Genomic DNA, 22,776 nt, shown 5'->3' on the forward strand with positions numbered 1-22,776 from the left:
AACGTCAGTGAGTGAGCACTCTCAATAGCAGGATAAAAGCTCCACGTGAAGGAGCCCTGGGTGGTTCAGCCTGGAGGGCAAGGGGCCTCCTCCTCCTCTCTCTTGCTCACCGCCCTCTGTGCAGCACAGTGGCAGGAATTCGGCCTAGTGAACCAAATCTTCCCTGCCATGCCACTCACTGAGAGGGAGAAAGAGAGCGAGGGATGGAGAGGGAGAGGAGGGATGGAGAGGGAGAGGAGGCAGCGGTTGCCTCCACCATCACTGGGACTTCCCTTCTCTTGGCAGCCAGACTCGGGCAAGTGATGGTTGTCGCTCCCTCTGATTGCTCACCTGGCCTCTCCCTGCGGAATGCTGTACCTGCCCCTGCATCCTCTGTCTTTGGGTGGGAAGGAGTGGGCATAATGGGACCGGTCCAGAGGCCCCATCCAGAGCAGCAGCCTCCACCCCTGCCTACTCACTTGCCGTCTCCCACTGAGGGGTGTGGACAATCGGGCTCCTTGGGCCCCACATCCTTCCCGCCATGCCAGCCAGAGGGAGAGCACAGGTGAATGAGTGAGCGGGAGGATGAGATGGCTGCTTCTTCCATGACCAAACCTCTGTGCTGCACTGCCTGGAGAGAGAGGGGGCTGAGGAAGCGGGCAGAAGCGGCCACTTCTGCTCTCCTTATCAGCAGAGGGCTGAATCCAACACGGCTGTGGTGCCCAGAGAGGGTGAGCAAGAGAGAGGAGGCAGGAACAGCTCTTGCCTTCTCTCGCTGGCATGTTTCTCCACCCTCGCAGAGGACACGACACTCACAGGAGGAGGCAGTCTGGGTGGGATGGGGGGTGTCCACCTGTGGGTCTCTCCCTCCCCACTCTTTGCTATTCATTTACATTTATATTCCGCTCCACATCTAAACGGATTCTGGCATCGTGAACAATAAAAGATAAAAAGAATAAAATACCACACTAAAAGCTTTTGTTTTTAAAAAACAGAATACCAATAAAAACCCGTGGCTGGTCAATCAAGGAAGGCTTCTTGAAATACAGATGTTTTCAGGAGTTGCTGGAAACAATGCAATGTTGGGGCCTGCCTGACCTCCAGAGGCAGGGAGCTCCACAGAAAGGGGGCCACCACACCGAAGGCTCTTCTCCGGGTGCACTCTAGTATTGCTATTTGTTATTTATGGTTTATTGCTTGATTGTCTCTCCTCACCAGCAATAGCAGCTGATTGGCTGCTTTTGCTTCAAAATGAAAGTGGCAGTGGGATGCAGGCTTTATTAAAAACATGCTTAGAACACAGTATACTTTGATGTGACAGAGTTGCTGTAACATGGGGGAGGGGGGACACACCGCACCCACACGGTCCTGAGCACTCTGGAGAAAGAGTGGGATATATATGCAATACATAAATAAATAAAATTAAATAAGCACTGACAACATGCACCAAAGTATAGTTAGCATGACCTGTGGTTTGCAAACCCACTTCAGAATGGAGGTTTCTAATTATGCTTTGCTGGTCAGTTACAAATCAATTGCTGTCAGTTCCCACGTCACATTAATTCAAGCCATAGTTAAGCTTCCTTCCGTGCAATCCTACATGGGTCTACTCAGGAGTAAGCCCCCATCAACCTGCTTCATTCATGGAATTTTACAGGGGCCCAAATGACACAGGGCTTCATCACACAGAGCTTTTATCCTGTGATTGAGATTGCTCCTTCACGGACGTTTGCAGGCTCATTACATGAGGCTGTGACACTGCCATGACCCTCCAGGGCATCTCCTGCACTAAATGTCCTTTGCTCCATTTTAAAATAGATCGCAAATATTAATGAGCTATCAAATCACCCCATTGTGTTCTGCTTCAGTTTCCTCCTGAAAAGAGTTAAAGGGACAAGAAGAGGAGCGAGATCAATGAAAGATAATGGAAGACCCAGATACAGGGAGAAGGGGAGGGGGGAAAGGAAGCGCTTGTAAAGGGAGTCAGTGGTGATCCTGCATTTAGAACAGAAGCAAAAAGCCCTGTTTTAAATGCAGGATTTTAGGCTGGTGCAGAAATGCCCACAGTAGCCTCCCCAGTTTTCCCCACCGCTTATTTTGTCCTCCTTTTCCTTACCCCAGAAAAGCAGATTAAGGAAAACAAGATAGAATTGATGCACAATGCCACTAGGAGTGCTCCATCTGGAAGCACCCTGAGTTTAAGTACAAAAAAGGAGACAAGCAGGGGATAGATTCATTCAGAGGTAGAGCTGATGTAGATCGATTTGGAATGGAAATAACAATAAAAATAAAAATTCAGGATGCTATTCTGCCATGTGTTTTATTAGGAGTAATATGAAAAGTGCACCAATAAAACTCTTGCCAAAGTCAGTCTGGATACGATCATACATATGAGTGGATCAATTCAAATGCAATCATTTCTATGACCACGCAACATTGCCTTTTTGTGATTGGTGTTTTGCTGGTGTGCACTCAACACTGGCATGCTAGTCAAACAGCACACAGCAAGACTCTTGATGCAGTGGTATGTATGACCAGATCAAGATTGAGCAAAGGGCTGGATGCACCCGATCTCGTTTGATCTCGGAACCTAAGCAGGGTCAGCCCTGGTTCGTACTTGGATGGGAACCCTCCTGGGAATCAGGCTTCCTGCACTGAGCAGGGGGTTGGGCTCAATGGTCTTGTAGGCTCCTCCCAACCCTATGATTCTATGGAATTCTGGAGAACAGTGTTCTATCAATGCACCCATGTTCATCAGTAACCCAGGAGGGAAATGACATGGCCGTCCTGAAGACTTGTAAGTTCCACTGTACATGCACTGTACAACATTTGGAAATGTTTAAAAATGGGAGGATTCCAGAGCATTGGTCTCCCTTCGCAAACCAGTCCAGGTAATTCAGAAGTCCTACAACTGCAGAGAAATCCAGACAAGGAGAATTTGGGAAGCAGCCTTAGGAGGGAAGCACAGTTCAACTTTTTTGACTGCGTGGATCTCTTTGCTTGGGATATTAGAACTAAACAATAGATTAGGGAAGGGAGCAAGAGGGGAAAATTCTCCATCACAGCAGATGACTGGGAGATACTTCATTTGCAGTTGTTCAGCTGAATCTAGGCTTTCTTCCATTCTCGTCTCCTTAATAAGTTCCTTTGAATTTTTCCAGCAGCCGTCTTTGGTAGCTCTTGGACAAACTCAACCTGTGTTGGGAAAGCAAGATTTATCTTGTCTTTTTCAGCCTTGTGTCAATTCAGTGACATTAGTATAAATTAGAAGAATTTAGTTCTATTAATGTTAATGGAATTGTCAGGTTAATGGTATCTTATAGCCAACAAAGAAAAATTAACATGGGGTGGGGAAAACATCTCCTACAAACCAGGAGGGCTGTGCATTTGATCCGAGGCAAAGCAGTCCACTTTGGAGACATTAGGAGTGCTTCATATCCAAACTGATTTGGGTCCAAAGTGGTCCGAGTTGAAGAAGGCTGGTCAGATATAAAGTATTCTAGAATTTCCTTTGGCAGCAAGGGCCATTAGTCAGAAAAGGCTCCCAGATCAACAATGTTAACTGGTCTAGCCATTGGGACACATACCTCATTCATCCAATAAGCATGGGAGCTGATTTCAGTGGATCTACTCTGACTAAGGATGCATAACAGAAAAAAGTCCTATATCTGCTACCATCCCCTAGCCAGCATTGCTAACTGGAACAAGCTGGGAGTTGTAGGATTTTTTTTTTCTGTCTAAGCATGCATAGGATTGCACCCTAAGGGTGTCTCTACATTAATAGGAAACCCCATAGCCCTACTGGAGCATTTTGCTTCCTTTTCCGTTGCACAGTTAGGACACATCTTTTAGACGACAAACGTGACATGGAATTGAGAATGACCATTCTAAGCAGCCCTGCTGGGGCTTTCTATATTTTTCAACGAAACAGTGCCATCTAGTGGCAGAATTATTGCAGTATGCTGGCACTACACATTGCAGAATGGCAAGTTTGCTTTTTTTTAAGTATTCCACTTTATCTCCAATCTTTTCAAAGGTGGAAAAACCAGGAAAAATGCAGGAGATGTCCTGGAGGTTGCTGATGTTGTGTAAAGGACCCGCAAGCTTTCATGAGTGGTCAATCAGTAGTGCATGATAAATGCCTTGTGTAGAAACTGCCCCAGTCTGCTGAATGCCCACTTTTGAATAAATGCTTGATTTCTCAAAGTTCGACCCTTCATACTTATATACTGCAATTTTCCAGTTCCTACTCTGATGATACTTGCCTTTCTAGGATACTTGTAGGGAGCGGTAACCCTTTTCACGTGATCCTGCAGTTCCCTGGTTAATTTTTCTGAATCATGTGATAAAAAAGCAGGAGACAAGATGACAAAAGCTTTCACCACCTAAAGGATCACAATTATATGCATTAATGACTCAGGGAAAATGGTGGCTTCAGCATAAGTGTGTTCTTGCTGTACTTGTGTACTTATTACGATTAGCCAAGACAAGTGGGACCTGGAATAAGTGTTACAGTGTGGGGAGCTCCTGTTCAAGGTTCCAGCCAGCAAGTCAGGCCCCTTTCTGGGATATTCCATTCCATTTCTCCTGCATTTTTCAGTCCCTGCCCATCCCCCTGCAACAGTCAGTCACCATGGAGCGTGTTCAGTCCTCATTAGGCTGATTTTGGTGTTCCCTGCTTAGGGGTTGCCCAAAAGATTCCTTGTACTTCTGCAAAACATGGGCTTTCCTCAAGCTTGCAGATACTACTGTAACACTTCTAGAGTCCCTGGTCAGACAGGTCCCTGCAGTACAATATATGCCATCTGCAATATTTCACGAAGTGTTTCTCTTTTGCACGCAAGTTCACCGCATGTGTCCCTGTGCACCTCTAATGGGATTTGGGGAATGACTGGATCACCAGGATTACCTCTCCTCTGATGGGATCTGGGCTGCTGACAACAGCAGATTCTACTACCGCCGGGTGTTCAATCAAGGCACTCTCCACTTCGAAGGGGCCAATGCGGTATCTAGGAGAGAGCGTGGTCATTCCCCTGCTTTTGTGGCTGAAGGCCGAGCAAAGGAAGAACGAAGCAAAAACCCTGAACTCAGCCTACCCAGCTGAATTAATGATGTCATCCGACCTTCCGACAAACCAGATGTAGCCGTCTTCATCTTTGATCCCTCTGTCTCCAGTGATATAAAAATCCCCACGCTCACTGGCTGCTGTTTTCTCAGGGTTATCCTGGCAATGAGAAAACACGATTCCACCACACTGAACAGGTACCTGCTGACCCATCCATTCTGGTAATCTTCCTTTAAGATGAACAGGCAAGGCCATTTGGTGTTTTCAAACAGTGCTGGCCATAGGGGGAATTGTGATGCTCTCCTTTTATCCTGCCCTGCTGAGTGGGACCACATCCTCCTCTCGGCTACCTCTGATGCCCATTTGCTTGTACTCTGCACCTGCATCCAACCAACACCAACCCGCAAATGGAGAGCAAAAGACACACTGAGGGTGCTGTGGCTTCATCTCCTTTTTTCCCTGCCATTGCTAACTTGTTTTGAGAGGGTAAGTGAACAAGCAGCAAGGCAGAGGAGGAGCTCTGGAGCTGGCATTGGGGCCCCCTTGCAAGAGTGTGGGCCACGGCCAGTGCCCAACGATGCCTACCTCTGACACTGGCCCTGTTTTCAAACAAAGCAGCTGTGACCCTTGCGGCTGAATGAGGATTTAAAACGGAGGTTTCATGTCCACAGTGGAGGCTGGTGACTCTGATGTCAGTGGAGCTTTGAATCCGCTCTGGGCTGCAGTCAGAGTTCTAAAGGAGGTCTCCAAGGTGCTTCACCCACTTTGGGGATGGGGTTCAGCAGCTTGGACAGATCCTTTAGAGTTCTGACTGAAACCCAGAGCGGACCACAGCCCCACTGACATCAGAGCCATCAGCCTCCACTGGACGTCCAATATCACTCTCCAGGATACCTGAGAGAGAGCCTTCTTCTTTCACAACCAGCCCGGCCACTGAGGTCATCAGAGGGAATGCTCTTGCTGGTTCCACATGGACCAATGATCTGATTGGAGTCCACCAGGGGAAGAGTCTTCAGGGTGGTGTCCCCCTTCCTATGGAATTCCCTGCCTTTGGAAGTCAGGCAGGCATCAATATTATGTTGCTTCTGGAGCCTCCTGAAAACATTGTTATTTCAGGAGGCCTTCCTTGGGTGACTGGCTGTGGTTTTATCAGAACTCTGTTTCTTTTTTAAAACAGTAATTATTTTAACATGCCGTTTTTATTCTTTTATGCTATTCCTGTTGTTCACAACTCCATAATCTGTCTGGACATGGAGTGGTATACAAATGTTGTAAATCAATCAATCAATCAATCAATCAATCAAGCTGGCTGGTATTAAACAACTCCTTTCTTAGCAGAAATCTGAACCCTGAGCAAAATCCATATGGAGTCTCAAACCTGAGCAAGGTCCAGCTAATGCCTTCAGCTTTACTGCAGAGACAGCAGAGTGAAACCATTGGTAAATGTACTAACCATGTTTGCTGAAGTACCCACAGAAAAGATTGCTTACTATATACCGCAAGAAAAGACAAAATGGCCGTTTTGGTTTGATTCTGATAGCAACATCCCCTTCTTCCCCATGAGGCTGAATATTGCCTTGGCCATCTACAATCTGTAGAAACAAAAACAAAAAGAAGGAAGAGGAAGAAATGTGGATATTGTCTCAGCTGATCAGCACTGATTTAAAATCCCCATGTGTATCATCAAAAACAAAGCTCCACTTTGGAGGCTGACTTGGTTCTCAGCCATTCCCATTTAGTTCTTGGAAAAACCCCCAGATAAGCTTGTTCTGAAATGTCCATTACAGTGCAGGGTCATACCAAGAAATGGAAACCAGAGTGAAAATATGTAGATGGAGAAATAGACAGGCTGTGAAGATGGGCTTGGCCCATTGCTCAGTGGGTCCCATTAAATTCTATGGCAGCCCATTAAGTTCTATGGCAGCCTTCCCTAACCTGGCAGCCTTCCCTAACTTGGCACCTTCCACATGTTTTGGACTTCATTTCCCATCAGCCCCAACCAGCATGGCCATTGGTCAGAATCCTGGGAGATGTCATTCAAAACATCCGGAGGGTGCTAGTCTGGAGAAGGCTGGTCCAAGGAACAAAGAAAATGATAAGGTCAGAAGCTGCCTTCTATTGAGTCAGACCTTTTGTCCATCTAGCCCAGTATTGTCAACACTGACTGGCAGCAATGGCTGTTCAGGGTTTCAGGCAAGTTTCCCACCCCCCACCCCCGGACCCCCAGCCCTGGGGATTGAGCTTGGGACCAGGCCCCGTCCCTGTCTGGACACAGCTGGGAAGAGGCAAAGGGGGCATTGTATACACAGAGGTCTTCCCTTCTCTGCAGTGGCCCCACACCACTAGAATCAGTTGCTGTCAGGGGTTTGCCATGCTCCATTAGTCCATCCTAGGGATGTTAGAGGATTCTGCCACGGAGGATTCCCCTGGAGTCTGTGGCGGAACGGAGCAATTCCCCCCCGACAAAATGTACGTGGAATGGAGCCTACCTTTGTCGGCTGTCCGCTGCCTCGCGAATGGCTGTCGCAGTCTGTGGCCACCATTTCCTGTTTACTTTAGCCATGATAGGCTACATAAGTATTTACGTAGCCTATCATGGCTAACCCAGGGACGCCATTTACGTCCCTGCCTTTTGCTGTGATAGGCTACGTAAATATATACATAGCCTATCACGGCTAATGCAGGGACATAAATGGTGTAGCAGCTGCCATTTGCGTCCCTGCAGAGGCTGTGATAGGCTATGTATATATTTACGTAGCCTATCATGGCAAAAGGCAGGGACGCAAATGGTGTAGCGGCTGCCATTTGCGTTCCTGCCTTTTGCCGTGATAGGCTACGTAAATATATATGTAGCCTATCATGGCCTCCGCAGGGACGCAAATGGCGGCCGCTATGGTGGCCGCCATTTGCAGCCGCAGCCCAGCAGCAGACAGAAGTCCAGCTGAGGGCGGCCCCAGCCGGCGGCTCCGCAGAGTCGCCGCAGAGCGGAACCGGCCGGGAAGGATTCCGGGGGGAGGGACGGATGGCCCCAGAGGATGGCCCCAGCGGAACGATTCCTACACCCCTACTCCATCCTTCCAAGAAGGCCCTGGAAACATATTATTTTACTCTGGCCTTCTCCTGATATGATTGCTGTTGTTGCTGTTTTTATTGCTGTTTTTATAGTGTGATTGTGTTTTTATTGCTTGTATATTGCATGAGTTTTATGTGTTTTTTATGTTGCCTTGAAAGGCAGCCAAGAAATATTTTTAATAAATAAAAATAAATACACATCCCACTCGTCGTCGTCGTCGTCATCATCATCATCATCAAATTACACTAGTAACAGATAATTTCAGTGGGGCTGAATTCAGTGGGGCTGTGAATCCATTCTGGGTTTTAGTCAGAACCAGGCAGAACTCTAAGGGAGCAATCCTGTGCTGCTAGATGGCCATAGGATATCTGGCTTTCCAGAAACTGACCTCGGAGCCCACGCTCCACAGTCGGTTCCCGAAGAACTGACCTCCCCCACTTCTGCGCTGCCTTGGAGGAAGTGCGGAACAGCCCCATCCTCCGCGCGCACAAGAGGAGCACGGAGCGGCCAAAAAGGGGATGTCTGGGGTGTTCCGGGGTGGGGAGGGCAGAAATGCCAGCACGACACATCCAATGTGTCGTCCAGCAGCCTCCTTCCCTGCTCAGTCCTCCCACGGCTAGGCAGCTGCAATCGGCTGTCTAGCTGAAAATGCAGGGAGGGAGAAGCGCGGAGGGAACGACCCCCTCCGTGCTTCTCCTGCCCTGCACAGGATAGGCGGTTGCCTCCAATTACAGAGGCGGCCGCCTGTCTGGCTCGGATTGCGCCCTAAAGGAGCTGAACCAAGCTGAACTCCACAGGAGCTATCCAAGGTGCTGAACCTATTTGAGGGCTAGGCTTCAGCACCAAAATCAGAGCCACCAGCTTGCCCTGCAGAGAGTACTTTATAATACCTCTACAGTGCTTCTGCCAGTCTCCAGATGAACACCAATCTGGTAAATTTAAATGGGTTGTTGTACCTGGACGTCATATGGTGGGGAGGCCTTTCCCATTGAGCCCAGCTTAATTTTCATTCCTTTAACATTGGCACATATTGTTACCTGCACGAGAGAAAGAGAAACGCAACTAAATATGATTTGGGTTGTTTTGGGGGGCGGCGGCAGCAGTGTCTTTTCAATGCTCTGTGAACAGACAACATGGCAATCCAGATCGACCTAGGTCTGGCCGAGGACAGAGCACACATATCATGGGGTTCAGAAGGATACCAGAGTGAATCGTTCCCTCACATTTTACCAGTCCTGGAGTCCAAGTCTTGCCAATCCAGCATCTGAGTTACAAATGCTTCCCTATGAGTATTCACAAACGGCGCACTAAGCATGATCAAGGAGTACCCAATAATGGCAGGCAGTGTGGATCAGGGCTGGTGCCAAGGGTGGGCATCATCAGGCACTTGTCGAGGCTCATCTCCATTGGGGGGACCCACTGCTGCTCCTCCTTGCTCTTGTGGGCTGCCGAACTGCCCTCTCTCAGAGACCAAACAAGCGGCGTGAGAGGAGCAAGGAGAAAGAACAGTGATCTCCACACTCTTTTCTTTTTTTCTGGGAAATGGTGCTGAATGGGTTCAGAAGGGAGGACAAATGAATGGGCTGCAAGAAGGAGGAGGCGGCACTGATGGGGTGGCCACTAAGAGCCAACTTATCTTACCCAAGAGCCACCGAAACATTCAACCATCTCAAAACACATGCACTGAAGCTCACTTTTGGCCTAGAAGATGGTACAAGAATTTGTTGGCATCTATTGCTTCTAAACCAGGTTTGTAGAACATCAAGACTGGGGGCCAAATCTAGCCCTCCTGGGGTCATGACCCCTTTTCTCCGCCTCACCCCCTTTCCTCCAACCACCAATGTTTGGGCGATTTCCCTCTTGTTGTGCAGTTTTTTCCCCATTCTAAATGGTTGAAATGCCTCTCCTAATCTGCCTAGTTACTGGCAGGAAGAACTTTAAGCTACAATCTGCTGGCATTTGGGGGCCCGCCCCTTCTGCCTTTGGCTCCACCCAGCACTGGAATGGCATTTGGCCCTCAGGCTGAAGAGGTTCTGTACTCCTGCTCTAAACCTACCATAGTGTCTGATCCACGGGCAGCTGCCTTTAAAAAACTTGATCTAAACAGTGGTTGCATCGAGAGGATGTTGCCTGACCCAATCACTGAAAAAGAAAGGCAGACGTACTGTTTCAGTTTGACCATATCCTTCATAGATATCCAGCCCTGTTTGAGTCTTCCATTGCTCCATCACTTCTGGGTTGAGTGGTTCCCCTCCAGTCAGGCAGTGCTCCAGACTCATGAATTTGTAGCTTGATAAGAAAATGATGGCAGTGAATGATCTCATAGATTTTCTACACATATTTACTCAGAAGAAAGACCCACTATGTTCACAAGAACACAAGAAGAGCCCTGCTGGATCAGACCAAGGGTCCGTCTAGTCCAGCATTCTGCTCTCACAGTGGCCGAACAGCTGTCGACCAGGAACCCACAACCAGGGCATGAGTGCAACAGCACCCTCCCACCCATGTTCCCCAGCAACTGGTGTACATAGGCTCACTGCCCCTGGTACTGGAGGTAGCACATAGCCATCAGGACTAGTAGCCATTGGGAGCCTTCTCCTCCAGGAATTTGTCCAATCCCCTTTGAAAGTCATCCAAATGGGTGGCCATCACTACATCTTGTGGAAGTGAATTCCATAGTTTAACTATGAGCCATGTGAATGGCTTCCTCTTATCTGTCCTGAATCTCCCACCAATCAGCTTCACAGGATGACCCCGTTGGGTTCTAGTATTGACCCTGAGTTCATTTGGGCTTGTTCCCTTTTTAGCAGTTTTGTGGTCATTAATATTATTGCTTGTATACCACCCTGACATCCTGATAGGATTTTGGGTGGTATATTAATTAATTAATTAATTAATTAGGGCTGCCTTTGGCCATCCCCGTCTATAATAAGTAGCCCTTCACTGATTTAGAATCCAAACACTGATGCATGTATTCTTAAAGATACACCAGAAACTCAGGCCCATGAGCCAATCCAGCTATCTGGATGTCCTGATCCATCCCTCCATCATTCCCCAGATGCCCATACCCCCTTCCCCTGGCCTCTACAATCTTCCCTCAGCAACTGATCAAAGTTATGAGCTTCTGTGCAGCTTTTTCCCCATTCTAAAAGGTTGAAATGCTTCTCCTAAGGCTGCTAAAACGTGTTGATATTTTTGGGATTTTTAGTCCTGCCCCTTTTGCTCCCCCCCCCCCCGAGTTTCTCTGAATTCAGCCCTTGGGCTGAAAGTGGTTCCCCACCCCTGTCCTACAGGATGTTGTGGTTTGAAGCCTACAGAGGCAAAGGGGGGCAAAGGTCAGGCTTAGAGGCCTGGAGTTTTTTGTTGGGAGGGGGTATCCCTGAAAGGAGTTGTTTCATTTCCCTGGTTAAGTTTCAGTTTCATTTCCCCAGTTAAGTTTCATTTCTTCAGGTTTGAAACAGTACTTTTGGTCTTGAGGGAGGAGAGTATATAAAGAGAATGAGAGAGACAGTAAGGGCAAAGATGGGGAGACCAGAGCCTGAAGAGGGAGCAGGAAGAAGCAGCTTGGAGAACACTAAGCACAGCTGGGGTAAAGGAACTTGCATTTTGCAGCTTTTATTTTCCCTTAATGACTTTTGTATCACTCAGCTCTATTGTATAAATACTTTAAAGTTGTGATTTGCTGTTTTAAATCACCAGTAAACTGTTATGGTTAAAACCCAAGTGTCTAGAGTGTCAATCACCCCACGTCTACAGCCTAACCCCCGCGTTACTGGAAAGGGGAGGTTTAAAAGAAGGAAGGTAGGTTTCTTAAGGAGGCAAGAGATCCTCAAGGAGTTGCTCAGGGGGTCCAGGTCATAAAGTGGAACCCTGACAGATGTAAACAGTTCAAAATATAATTCAACAGCCAAAGTGAGTGAAATTACCAGCTGTGTAAGCAGGATGCTGTGGGAAGCAGGATGCTGACCTTGATGGAACATTGTCTGATCTGTAGAGATGTTGGAAAAATCTGCTATGGAAACCTGCAGATTCTGCAGTGGCCCAGCCTTTTCTGACTCATGTGGATTCCATGGACTTGTAGACCAGTTTTTCACTTTGGGGAGAAGTTGCACTAATCTGCATTAGTTAATGCACAATAGTGCTAATTTGCATTAACTAATGCTGTTTACTGCATTTGTGCAAGTGTGGATTAGTGCTAATGTGAACTAGTGGAAGTAGAATGAAATTCTGGTAAAAAGAATCTGATTCCTTCAATGACCAGATGATAGAACGGAAGCTTCATGACAATCCCGAAACGCAGACGGGAAGGATTTAACAAAACCTGCACATCGCTGTCCAACAGGGATCTGCTTTTGTTCTTATGTTCTTATGTAGGGTATAGAGCAATCCTATCCCTACCATATTCCCCACTTGCCTGGAAATAAACCCCATTGGACTGAGTACACCCGTGTAGAAGCGCACTGTTAGTGTTTGATGTGCATGCATTTCTGCACATGAGCACTAGAGACATGATGCACCCACTTCCCACTCAGGGATTGACTTTCTAGAAACCTGGCAAGGGCACTGATGGTGTTGAATCTTGCAGAATAGCTGTGCTACGCAGTTGCACTAATATCATTTTAACAAGGCATCCCCCAAAAGGGAAAAGGGGGCCAAAATACGGCTAGTGATTTACCAGGACCAGGAAACAGACTATCCCTGATAAAATGAGGCAGCTGGGGCAGATGACTCTAGGAAATGTTCACCATCCATCAGTTCTCACATCAGTTCCTCTCTTGCATTCACATTTCCAGTTACATGATGAAAACGTACCTGGTGAGATTGTGCCGCACCAACATACGATAAGCAGTAGGAGCTGTGCAGAAAGTGGTGACAGGGTAACTTGCGAGCGTCTAGAGAGAGAAAATGGAAGTATGATCATTATCACGACCCCATCATGTGGATTTGGAATGCGGTAATTGCCAACACTAAAGTGATGAGGTCTATAGGGCGACTGTCATTGAATGACTGATGGATTGAAATGGATACTATTTTCACCACGAAGCACTTGAAGATGTTCAACCATGTACATGTCCACTCAGAGTTCATTGAGTTCAATGGGACTTACTCCCAGGAAAGTATGCATTCTATACCTACTCAATGGGACTTACTTCTCAATGGCGTTTACTTTTGAGTAGAGATATATAGGATTTTCCTGTTCACCTGCTTTATTTCAATTCATTGATTTCTTTGTGAGGCTCCACAATATAAAAGAGCAGTACTATATGAACAGTCAGCAGAAATAAAAACAAATACCTGGCTGTGTAAAAACATTTTATGGAGGATTTAAAAGCCTAGGGAGGGAGGAAGCCTTTGGCTGGTGCCAAAATGGCATCAGGGTAGGTGCCCAGAGATCATCACTGGGGAGAGGATTTCACCAATGGGGTGTCACAACTGAGTAGGTCCTTTATCCTGTGGGAACCCAAAGACCCTACCTACCTACCTAAGCTACCTATCTATCGACCCACATAATGGTGTTCAAACTAAGGCCAGCAAACTTTACTACAACTCAGTGGAAGACATTTTACATGATCCTTGATCCACACATCAGGGAAAATTGCAGCAATTATAAGAGCCGATGGATACACACAGGAGACCATCCTTCAGTCAGTCAATTCAAAGAGGCTGGGGAGGATGACTAGAATCTCCATGTTCAGAGGAATGATGTGGTATAGCCCTCTTGGGATATGATATGTGTACAATCAGGGCTTTTTTAGTGGTGGCATCAAATTCTGGAATGCCTCCCCTGTGGAGATCCTTGTGCTTTAATGCAGGCTTGAAGACTTTTTTTTTAAAACCACAAACATTTGATATCAGAGAGCTTCGGTTATTGGGAGGCATAGAAATGAAACAAACAAACAAACAAACAAACAATAAATAAATAATAAAACCATCTGATCTAAATCTGTGTGCCATTTTAGTACTGGGATTTTATTATTTTTAGCTCTGGATTGTAATTTTAAGTCATGCCGGACTATCCAACATGAACCTGGGACCTTTTCCATGCAAAGCAGGTGGTCTGTCCTGAGCTAGAGCCCTTCCCATAAATGGAAACCTGTCTCTTGCATGTCAGTTGTTATTCTCACATCGAGTACGACCGTGGGCTCAAATTGCGGGAGGTGATGTACAAAGACGCACGATCCATTAATCCACGGAGCAAACACGCTGCTCCAGGCTGCCTTCACCCATCCGATGTCCGACGTATTCCAGAATATATCTGAAGGAGTCAGATTCATCCAGTGCCTGTGGAAAAGAATGTATCTGTAGTCGATTGCTGACTCAGGGCTATGGGATCCTGGAGACTGAGCTGCAGCACGACTCAGCAAGGGTGTTGTAAAAACAGTTCAGAGGGCCCAGCGAGAGTTGGCTGAGACGTGTAAAGTCCACATGGGTGAAATGGATTACAGAGTAAAAACTCTTGGCCTACTTCACTGCTTCCTTCCTGCCTTTCAGATGCAGGGTGAGGAAACTCAGGGGTTCAGTGTGGCCACTTTACATCGGATTGCCAGTGGAGGCTGGTAGCTCCATTGTCATGGGGCGGTGAATCTGCTCTGAGTTTCATTCAGAACAGGTCAGAACTCTAAAGGAGCTATCCAAAGTGCTGACCCCTATCCCCCCAAATAGGTTCAGCCCCTTGGATAGCTTCTTTAGAGTTCTGACCAGTTCTGGCTGAGACCCAGAGCGGATCCACAGCCCCACCGACACCAGAGCCACCAGCCTCCACTGCCAATTACCCAGTCATTCCTGGCTTCTGGAAGGAGCTACTACATGCAGGATTGGGCCATTTCCACATCCCCATCAAGATGTAGCTTTGTCGCTGAATGCAAAGATGTCGAGTTCAACAGATGGCAGCTGCTTCACACAAACAGCCCTCTGTGAGCTGGGAGGTACTGCATACTCAGCAGAAGCCCCGTTCAGAGTTCAGACCTTGACAACAGCATAGGCTGAATAAGGAGGTAGGGAGGGTCAGGAGTGAGCCTGCTGTCCCCTTCCCATCCCAATCTCTGCATGTAAAATGGAAGCTCTGAGCAGAACCCCATGCACATGAATATCAGCTCACTGTTTGGATCAGGGGTGTCGAACCTCAGCCATGTGGGCCAAATTCATTCCACCTGAGGGCCAAATCTGGCCCTCTGTGGGTCCCCAGAAGGCCACCCCCCCTTTCCCTGGAATGCCCCTTTCCCTCGACCACTGATCATTTGGTAGTTTCCCAACTTTTGCTTAGTTTTTTTCCATTTCAAAGACTTGAACTGCCTCTGCCAAAGTTAAGTTACTGGGCAGCAAGATCCTTAAGTTTAAATATGCTGGGATTTTGAGTGTTTTGACCCCACCCTTTTCACCTCCAGCCCCACCCACCACTGGAGTGTATCTGCCAAGAGCTTCTCTGGAACTGAATCCAGTTCTTGGGCTGAAAGAGGTTCAACACCTCTGGTTTGGATATTCACTCTGTGACTGCTAAACTCCGCCTTGTCAGTCATGTAGCCTACATTCTTCAGCTCAAGTGTCTCATCCTTCTGGTCAATCTGCCTTGATACTCAGCCTGAATCTTTCTGATCCCATAAGGGCCCTTTGTGCCCTAATCTGAAACATGTTGCCCATATATTCCCTGCTACCATAGTTTGAAGGCAGTCAACAGACATTACCTGCCACTGGATGTAAACCCAATGCCATAGCTGCAGTGGGAATGTTCCACCATTTTGGGAGATCCAGTGCTTCCACTAGTAAAGTAGACGACCATTGGCTCTTTGCTCTTTGTCTTGACGCAGTCATGACGGGCAGACGCTGCTCTTAAAAGCAATCGCATTGCATCAAATCAGCATGCAGTTCTTTAACCCTTGGACGATTGGCGATATATTTCATGAATGGTATCCCAGTGGCTGAAATTAGGGATATCCATCACTGAGAAATCCAGCTCTTTTTGGGCTGGCTGGATTTCCATGGTGCACCCAACTAGGGATGGCAGAGAATTCTGCCACTCACTCCATTGAGGCCAGATTCTTTTGAATCCAGACTCCAGAGTCCGTGGCGGAATGGGTCCACCTACCTCTGCCTCCCACCGGACCTGTGTGGAGCTGGATCCTCCTTGCCGCCCGGCTCCATACAGCAAGTGATATGGCCGCCATTGCCATTCCATATCGCTGAGCACACTGCAGGAAGGGATCCGGACTCAAATGGTGTCTGCTACGCCATTTGCGTCCCTGTTATTTCACATGATAGGCTACACATTTGTATTTACGTAGATATGTGCATAGCCTATTGCGTGAAAAAACAGGGACACAAATGGCATAGCAGACGCCATTTGCATCCAGATCCCTTCCTGCAGTGAGTGCTCAGCGATACGGCATGGCAATGGCGGCTGTATCGCTTGCTGTACGGAGCTGGCTGGTGGCTCTGCAGAGTTGCCGTGGAGCGGAGCTGGCCGGCGAGGATTCCGGGGGGAAGAATGGATCACCTTCCCCCTCGCAGACCCCCCCCCCAGACTGGCAGGTAGGGATTCATACACCCCTACACCGAACTTAGCTTGCATTTGTGAGCTGAGCTGCGGCATTTCCCCCCCAACTGGGAACTTTTCCTGTGGTTTTCTTTTTTTTTTAAATGTGTGTAAATAGACATTTGTGCATGTTGCAGCCGCAACCTGTGTCATTTACACAAATTTTGGCTGTAATTTGCATAAATTCTGCAAATTGCAGCTGCAATCTTCGTAAATTATGGCCGTAATTTCTGGAAATTGTGGCTGCAATTTGCGCAAATTGCGGATGAAATTTACCCAAATTGTGACCGCAACTTGTGTGATTTTCTATTTATGCAAATGTATAAACCTGGCAACTCTGTGAACTGGCCTGACTTGATGCGGATTGCGTTGGCCCAGCTCACAGGAAATGAGCCAAAGTCCAGGGGGCCGAGCTGATGAAAGCTCAGCGAGCTCCACCCCTTGGATGCATTCCTCCAACATCCCTATCCCGAATCCAGCATCAGCAACCCTTGGCAGAAATCTCTGTCAGAGTGTGAACAAGGTATGCCTTGCACACGGTTACAGCTGGGTTTTGGCGTATTAGCCTGCACCCTGTTCAAGGGACCACCCCCAGTTCTCATGCTGGCCAACAACAAAGGATTGCTCATATAATGGCAGTCTAAACAATATATGTTGCTCTTGTTTCATGTTCTTTCGATTGCACTACCTAGTGGAATACCTACTGAAATAGGTCCTCGAAGTTCAGCCAGCCATCTCTGCTGCTGTCAGACACAATTAGCTTGGCCTGCAGAAACTTGCATTCCGACACAACAGACTCCACTGCAGTGGCCAACGCTTTGGTGACAACAATGCATTTGGCTTTGGAAGCCTGGAGTCTGTAGGAAATGTCTTTAGCTGTTAGCTGGGATGTTCCTGGAATAAAAACAATGCCTGGAGAAGAAGCAGGGAAAGAAGTGAGCAGAGAACCTGGTCTGCGTTGTACAAGCCAGGGAGGCTGCACATAGTGTTTTCTTTGTCTGGTTTGGTGTAGTGCTTAGCATGTTGGTCTCAGGGATGGCTGTCGTGGGGAAATCTGGCCTTTTTGGGGCATGTTGGACTTCCCTGGTGTCCCCAGCTCAGTTTACATTTACGAGCCGAGCCGTGGGCTTCTCCTGAAAATTTTATTTATTTATTTATTTCATTTCTATACCGCCCAGTAGCCGAGAACTTCCTTGAGTTCCCCCCCATAAATGGCCATTTATGCAAATTGCAATAGCAATTTGCATAATTTGAGCAAATTCCAGCCATAATTTGCTTAATTTATTCAAATTGTGGCTATAATATGCTTAATTTTGCACAAATTACGATTTGCGTAAATGGTAACTTAAGAAAAGAACAAATTGAACATCCAGAAGCTGGCCTGACTCAATACAGATTGAGTTGGGCCAGCTCATGGGTAAGTGAACTGGAGTCCAGGGGGCCAAGCTGCTGAAAGCTCAACAAACTTCACGCCCCAGTGGGTTCACCCATCCTTAATTATCAATATAATTCCGTTTTGGGATTTTGTATATTAATTGGACCTTGATCTGTTATACTCAGATCAATGTAATGAAGTCCTCACCAGTTTCTTTTTAAAATGAAAAGCATCTTGGGAGCTTGCAATTTTGAGCACAAGGGGGAAGAATTCTTATCTCTTCCCCACCAGCTACATATATATTGCTCACCCCTCTGTCTATTCTCCCCCCACCCCAAAATCCCTCCAAGGTGCCAAAAGTGAAAGTACCCTTATAAATGCACATCTGCAAAGCAATCGAGGAAGCAATTTTGAGCACCCCCCATCCCAGTCAGTTAGGCACCCCCTTCACTCAAAAGTGCCAAACTGCTTTTTGTTTAGAGTGAACCTGTGGAGGCTTCACGTTATGCATTTCCCTGATACTGTGATTGCCTCTTTAATTCAATTCACACATTGCATAGGTGTGTAGGATTGCCTACACATGTACATATGCGGTGGAGACTGGTGGTTCCAATGTCATGGGGCGGTAAATCTGCTCTGGGATCCAGCCAGAGCCAGTCAGACCTCTACAGGAGCTATCCAAGGTGCCAAACCTGGGACAGCTCCTTTAGAATTCTGACTGGTTCTGATTGAAACCCAGTGCGGATTCACCGTCCCATGACATTGGAGCCACCAGACCCCACTGTCCATATGAAACTGCCCATACTTTAAGATGAGCTTCTGAGGCACAGAGAGATCAATGGGGTTTCTGGGCAGGAGAGACACGGCCCTTTCGATAGTGGTCCCTCATCTGTGGAAGGCTATTCCTTTCTGGCTTGCAAATAAATGACTTACCATCTAGCTAGCCTACCCAGAAAAACACCATGGACTTTGATTTCAAGAGCCCCTAGGAGCTCCAGGAGAATCAACAAGGTTGCACTCTCTCTGCCTTTCTACTGGCATAGGTCATCTATCAGGGTCACCAAGATGGTCTGAGTACCCAAACTAGGCCTGAAGCCAAATTGAAATGGATCAAGCTATTCCTATTACAGTGCATATGGATCCATCAGTTCAGGCCTCCAAATGGGTTCTGTTTCAAGCGTCTTTTTCATTAAGATGTTATGATGTTTATTTAAGTTATTTATTATTGCATTTATATTGCACCTTATTTCCCCTTGGAAGAAACCCAAGGCAGCTTACATGCCTCCTCACCATTTTATCCTACAACAACCCTGTGAGGTAGGTTAGGCTGAGTCAGTGATGGGCCCAAAGCCACCCAGTGAGCTGCATGGCCAAGTGGGGCCTAGAACCTGGATCTCCTGGCTCCCAGTCCAACACTCTAAGCATTATACCACACTGACTCTCAGGTTACTGGGTTTAACCAGGTGTTTGAATTAGTTCTGTGCCAAAATTTTCTCCCACATTTTTTTTCGACCATTCTCATTCAATTTGATAAGAAGAGAAATTGCTTTCGAAAACAGATTCAAGGGTGAAGAAATTTCAGAGAAATTCACAAGGCTTGGTTTGGGTTTCTGGGGCTTAGGAGGTGGCTGAGGAATGAGCACACGTGTCCTGTCTTTCATTGTACAATCATCTCTCTGGAAGCCTGTAGCCTCCTCAGCTCCTTACACTTCAAGTGAAGCTCAGTGGAAGACACCATGAGCTAATTCCTCCTGTGTGGCTTTTTCAGCTCAGGAAATGCAGGCAGCCTGGGAGGCTGACTGTGATTAGGTAAGCTCAGAAACACCACCAAAAGGAATTCAACACAAACTGTAGACTGTCCTGAGAATGGGGCAGAACAACAGAAGCCCCTTTCATGGGGGAAGAAAACTTTCTGGAAATTGGAGGACAGATTTTGGCAGAGCACGAACTCCACCTCCTCCCTGGAGCTGGACACCACACTGCCCCCACCTGCACTGCAGGTGGATGCAAACTGGGGGCCAGCCTGCCAAGACAGCTGATGCTGTTGCAGCACGAAACCCCCCAAAACCCTTAGGAAAGAAAGAAGCTGAGCTACAAGCCCTGCCAATGGGGAGCCCTACCTGGGAGAAACTGTTGAGAATTTTCCCTTCCCCTGGAGAAATTCGATGAAAATATCTCCCAAATTTCTCTGCCCACAAATAAGGTGGAGAATTTTGAGAGACCATCTTGCACACAGCTCTAGTTTTAATGTGTTTTATTATTTTGATCTATTTTAAATTGTTTTGTGAGCTGCCTGGAGTGCCTTTTTTTGTAGAAAGCAGGGTATAAATCAAATAAATAAATAAACTGGTGGTGAAATAGGTTTTTTAAAAGGTATTTTATTTTATTTGAATGATTATGCTGTTGGACAGGATGCTGTTTTCTTAGTCCTGTGGTTATTCTATTGCTATCAGACCTTACTGCTGTCATATGGTGATTTTTGTTAATTGATTATGCATCCTGTGTTTTCATATGTTGGAAGCTGCTGTAGGAAGGCTTGATATATACTTGGTCACATATAATGTTTGAATGTATGTTTAGGCTGCCTTTTAGGGCCAAGCCTTCCCAAAGCAGCTTCCAACATATGAAAACACAGTATACATAATCAAATTACAAAAATCACCATATAACAGGAGCTATATGTCTGCTACGAGATTCCAGGCAAATTTTTTCATCTCCCTCCCACCCCAAAGGGGGGGGGGGAGGAGAATCTTAATTAAAAATGTATAAAAATTGAATTTTTTAGGGGGGGGATGGTCTTTTCTCCCCTGTAATATTTACCAACCTGTTCGTATACAAGCCATGATCAGTAACCACCACTCTGGTATCCGGGGCAGAACTGTCATGATTCGGTCGCCTCTTTGCAAGCCGCATGGACCCGTGAGCACGTTGGCAGCTTTTCGGGACAAGGCTCCCAATTCCTCAAAGCTCCACTTCACCTCTTCCCTCTGATCGTTCACCCACCAGAAGGCCGGGTTCTGAGGCCTCTTTCCACTCTACCAGATAACTCAAGATGTTAAAATAAGTCAAAAGTTAGGTAAAGCATTCACATAATCCACTAAGCCTTGTCCAGATGTGATTTGGAGAGGATTTTGTGATCAATAGTCAATGGAAAGAATAGTCAATGGTGAATCCAGGGGGCAGGTGTGCCTATGAACAGACTTACCTTGGAAGTGACTCTTTATTACTGCTTCTGCTACTATTTTCTCCACCAAAAACATACATGTCATATCCTCCAAGTGTCCCTCTTTAGCAAAACCCTGTTTCTGGGGTCCTTCTTTTTGCATCTTGGGGATGCTTCTCATGACCCCCAGGGTAAGACTCCCTAGACCAAGCACACAGAATTTCAGGACCACAGGCCAAATCCAGCCCACCTGGAGGGCCAGTCCAGCCCTCTGCAATTTCCCAGGTGGTATTTGAATCAGAACCACCACGCATCGGGAGGAGAGGATGAAACCTTAGCATTAATGGGAGCCAATGTGGTGTAGTGGTGAGAGTGTTGGACTGGGAGTTGGGAGATCCAGGTTCTAGCCCCCACTCGGCCATGGAAGCTCACTGGGTGACTTTGGGCCAGTCACTGACTCTCAGCCTAACCTACCGCACAGGGATGTTGTGAGGATGAAATGGAGAGGAGGAGGAGGATGTAAGCCGCCTTGGGTTCCTTGCAAGAGGAAAAAAGGAAGGATAGAAATGTAACAATAAATAAAATAAATCTGGATCCCCCTGTAAAATTCCATGATGGCTGCAGCCTGCTGCAAATAGTTGTTTGGCTGCCAGAGCAAAACATTCTGCAACTTGAGGACTGCGTTATGATTACTGCATTATTATTACTACAAGTCTGTTTTGGCTTTTTTCTTTTCACAGGAGAAGGACAAACCTATGTGGTGCAGTGGTTAGAGTGTTGGTCCGGGACTCGGGAGATCCGGGTTCAAGTCCCCACTTGGCCAAGCAGCTCACTGGGTGACTTTGGGCCAGTCACTGACTCTCAGCCTAACCTACCTCACAGGGTTGTTGTGAGGATAACATGGAGAGGAGGAGGAGGACTGTGTAAGCTGCCTTGGATTCCTTGCAAAAGGGGCGGGGGAGGCAGTATATAAATGTAATAATGAATAAAATTAAATAAATTGCGGCTTTTTCCTTTTTTTAACTTTCACATGGGGAGAGGGCATTTCAGGGGGAAATGGTGATGGTAAGGTTTAATTCTCCCATCCAGGTGCATAGTAATTGGCTCTTAAGCCCCAATTTTCATTGGGACCACATGCACTTACTCTAGAGTAAAAAAAAAAAGACAGGGAGCAAGACCATCCTCCACTAGATGCTACACAAATAACCTAACATGTTGTCGAGACCTGACTTCCCAGAGATGAGGCCCGATTCACTGCAAAACCTTTTATTGGTGTAATCCCAGTAAACAGGTTTATGCCTTTACAGCCCCACAGGGAGCTGTAGATCCACAGATAACAGTTCACACCATAGGACTTCGATCAGGTTCAGTTCATGAGCACCAGGAAAAAAAACAACAGCCCCCCCCCCCAACAGCCCTGGATCAAGCTGGCAAAATGAATGAAAGATGAAGCGGGGAAGCTTTGCAAGTTATCCAAGCATTGTTTCCAGCAAAGTCTACTGCTGAAGGCTCTGGCTTAAAGGGGAGCGGCCACTAAAGATCAGTATTGGACGTTCAGTCATGGCAGAGAAACGTGCCTCTTAGGCGACTA

At 47.0% G+C, this 22,776-nt stretch overlaps 1 protein-coding gene across 1 annotated transcript in view; it reads right to left on the minus strand.

The window, feature by feature from the left end:
• Window positions 1-2,281: 2,281 nt before the first annotated feature.
• LOC146336614 (acyl-coenzyme A synthetase ACSM5, mitochondrial-like) overlaps window positions 2,282-22,776 on the minus strand; it is a 40,956-nt gene continuing 20,461 nt past the window's right edge. Inside the window, exons 3-14 of the mRNA XM_084818569.1 lie at window positions 20,847-21,057; window positions 17,352-17,559; window positions 15,800-15,943; window positions 14,243-14,399; window positions 12,930-13,009; window positions 10,283-10,406; window positions 9,074-9,154; window positions 6,535-6,636; window positions 5,076-5,203; window positions 4,889-4,988; window positions 4,245-4,364; window positions 2,282-3,174 (exon numbers count right to left, since the gene is read on the minus strand). Coding sequence (XP_084674695.1) covers window positions 3,088-3,174; window positions 4,245-4,364; window positions 4,889-4,988; window positions 5,076-5,203; window positions 6,535-6,636; window positions 9,074-9,154; window positions 10,283-10,406; window positions 12,930-13,009; window positions 14,243-14,399; window positions 15,800-15,943; window positions 17,352-17,559; window positions 20,847-21,057 — 1,542 coding nt within the window. The 3' untranslated portion in view covers window positions 2,282-3,087. The remainder of the gene's footprint in view (window positions 3,175-4,244; window positions 4,365-4,888; window positions 4,989-5,075; window positions 5,204-6,534; window positions 6,637-9,073; window positions 9,155-10,282; window positions 10,407-12,929; window positions 13,010-14,242; window positions 14,400-15,799; window positions 15,944-17,351; window positions 17,560-20,846; window positions 21,058-22,776) is intronic.

Source organism: Heloderma suspectum, chromosome 12 (genome assembly GCF_057233095.1).
Source record: "Heloderma suspectum isolate Gila_16-S chromosome 12, 16-S_ref, whole genome shotgun sequence".
Classification (NCBI taxonomy): Eukaryota; Metazoa; Chordata; class Lepidosauria; order Squamata; family Helodermatidae; genus Heloderma; species Heloderma suspectum.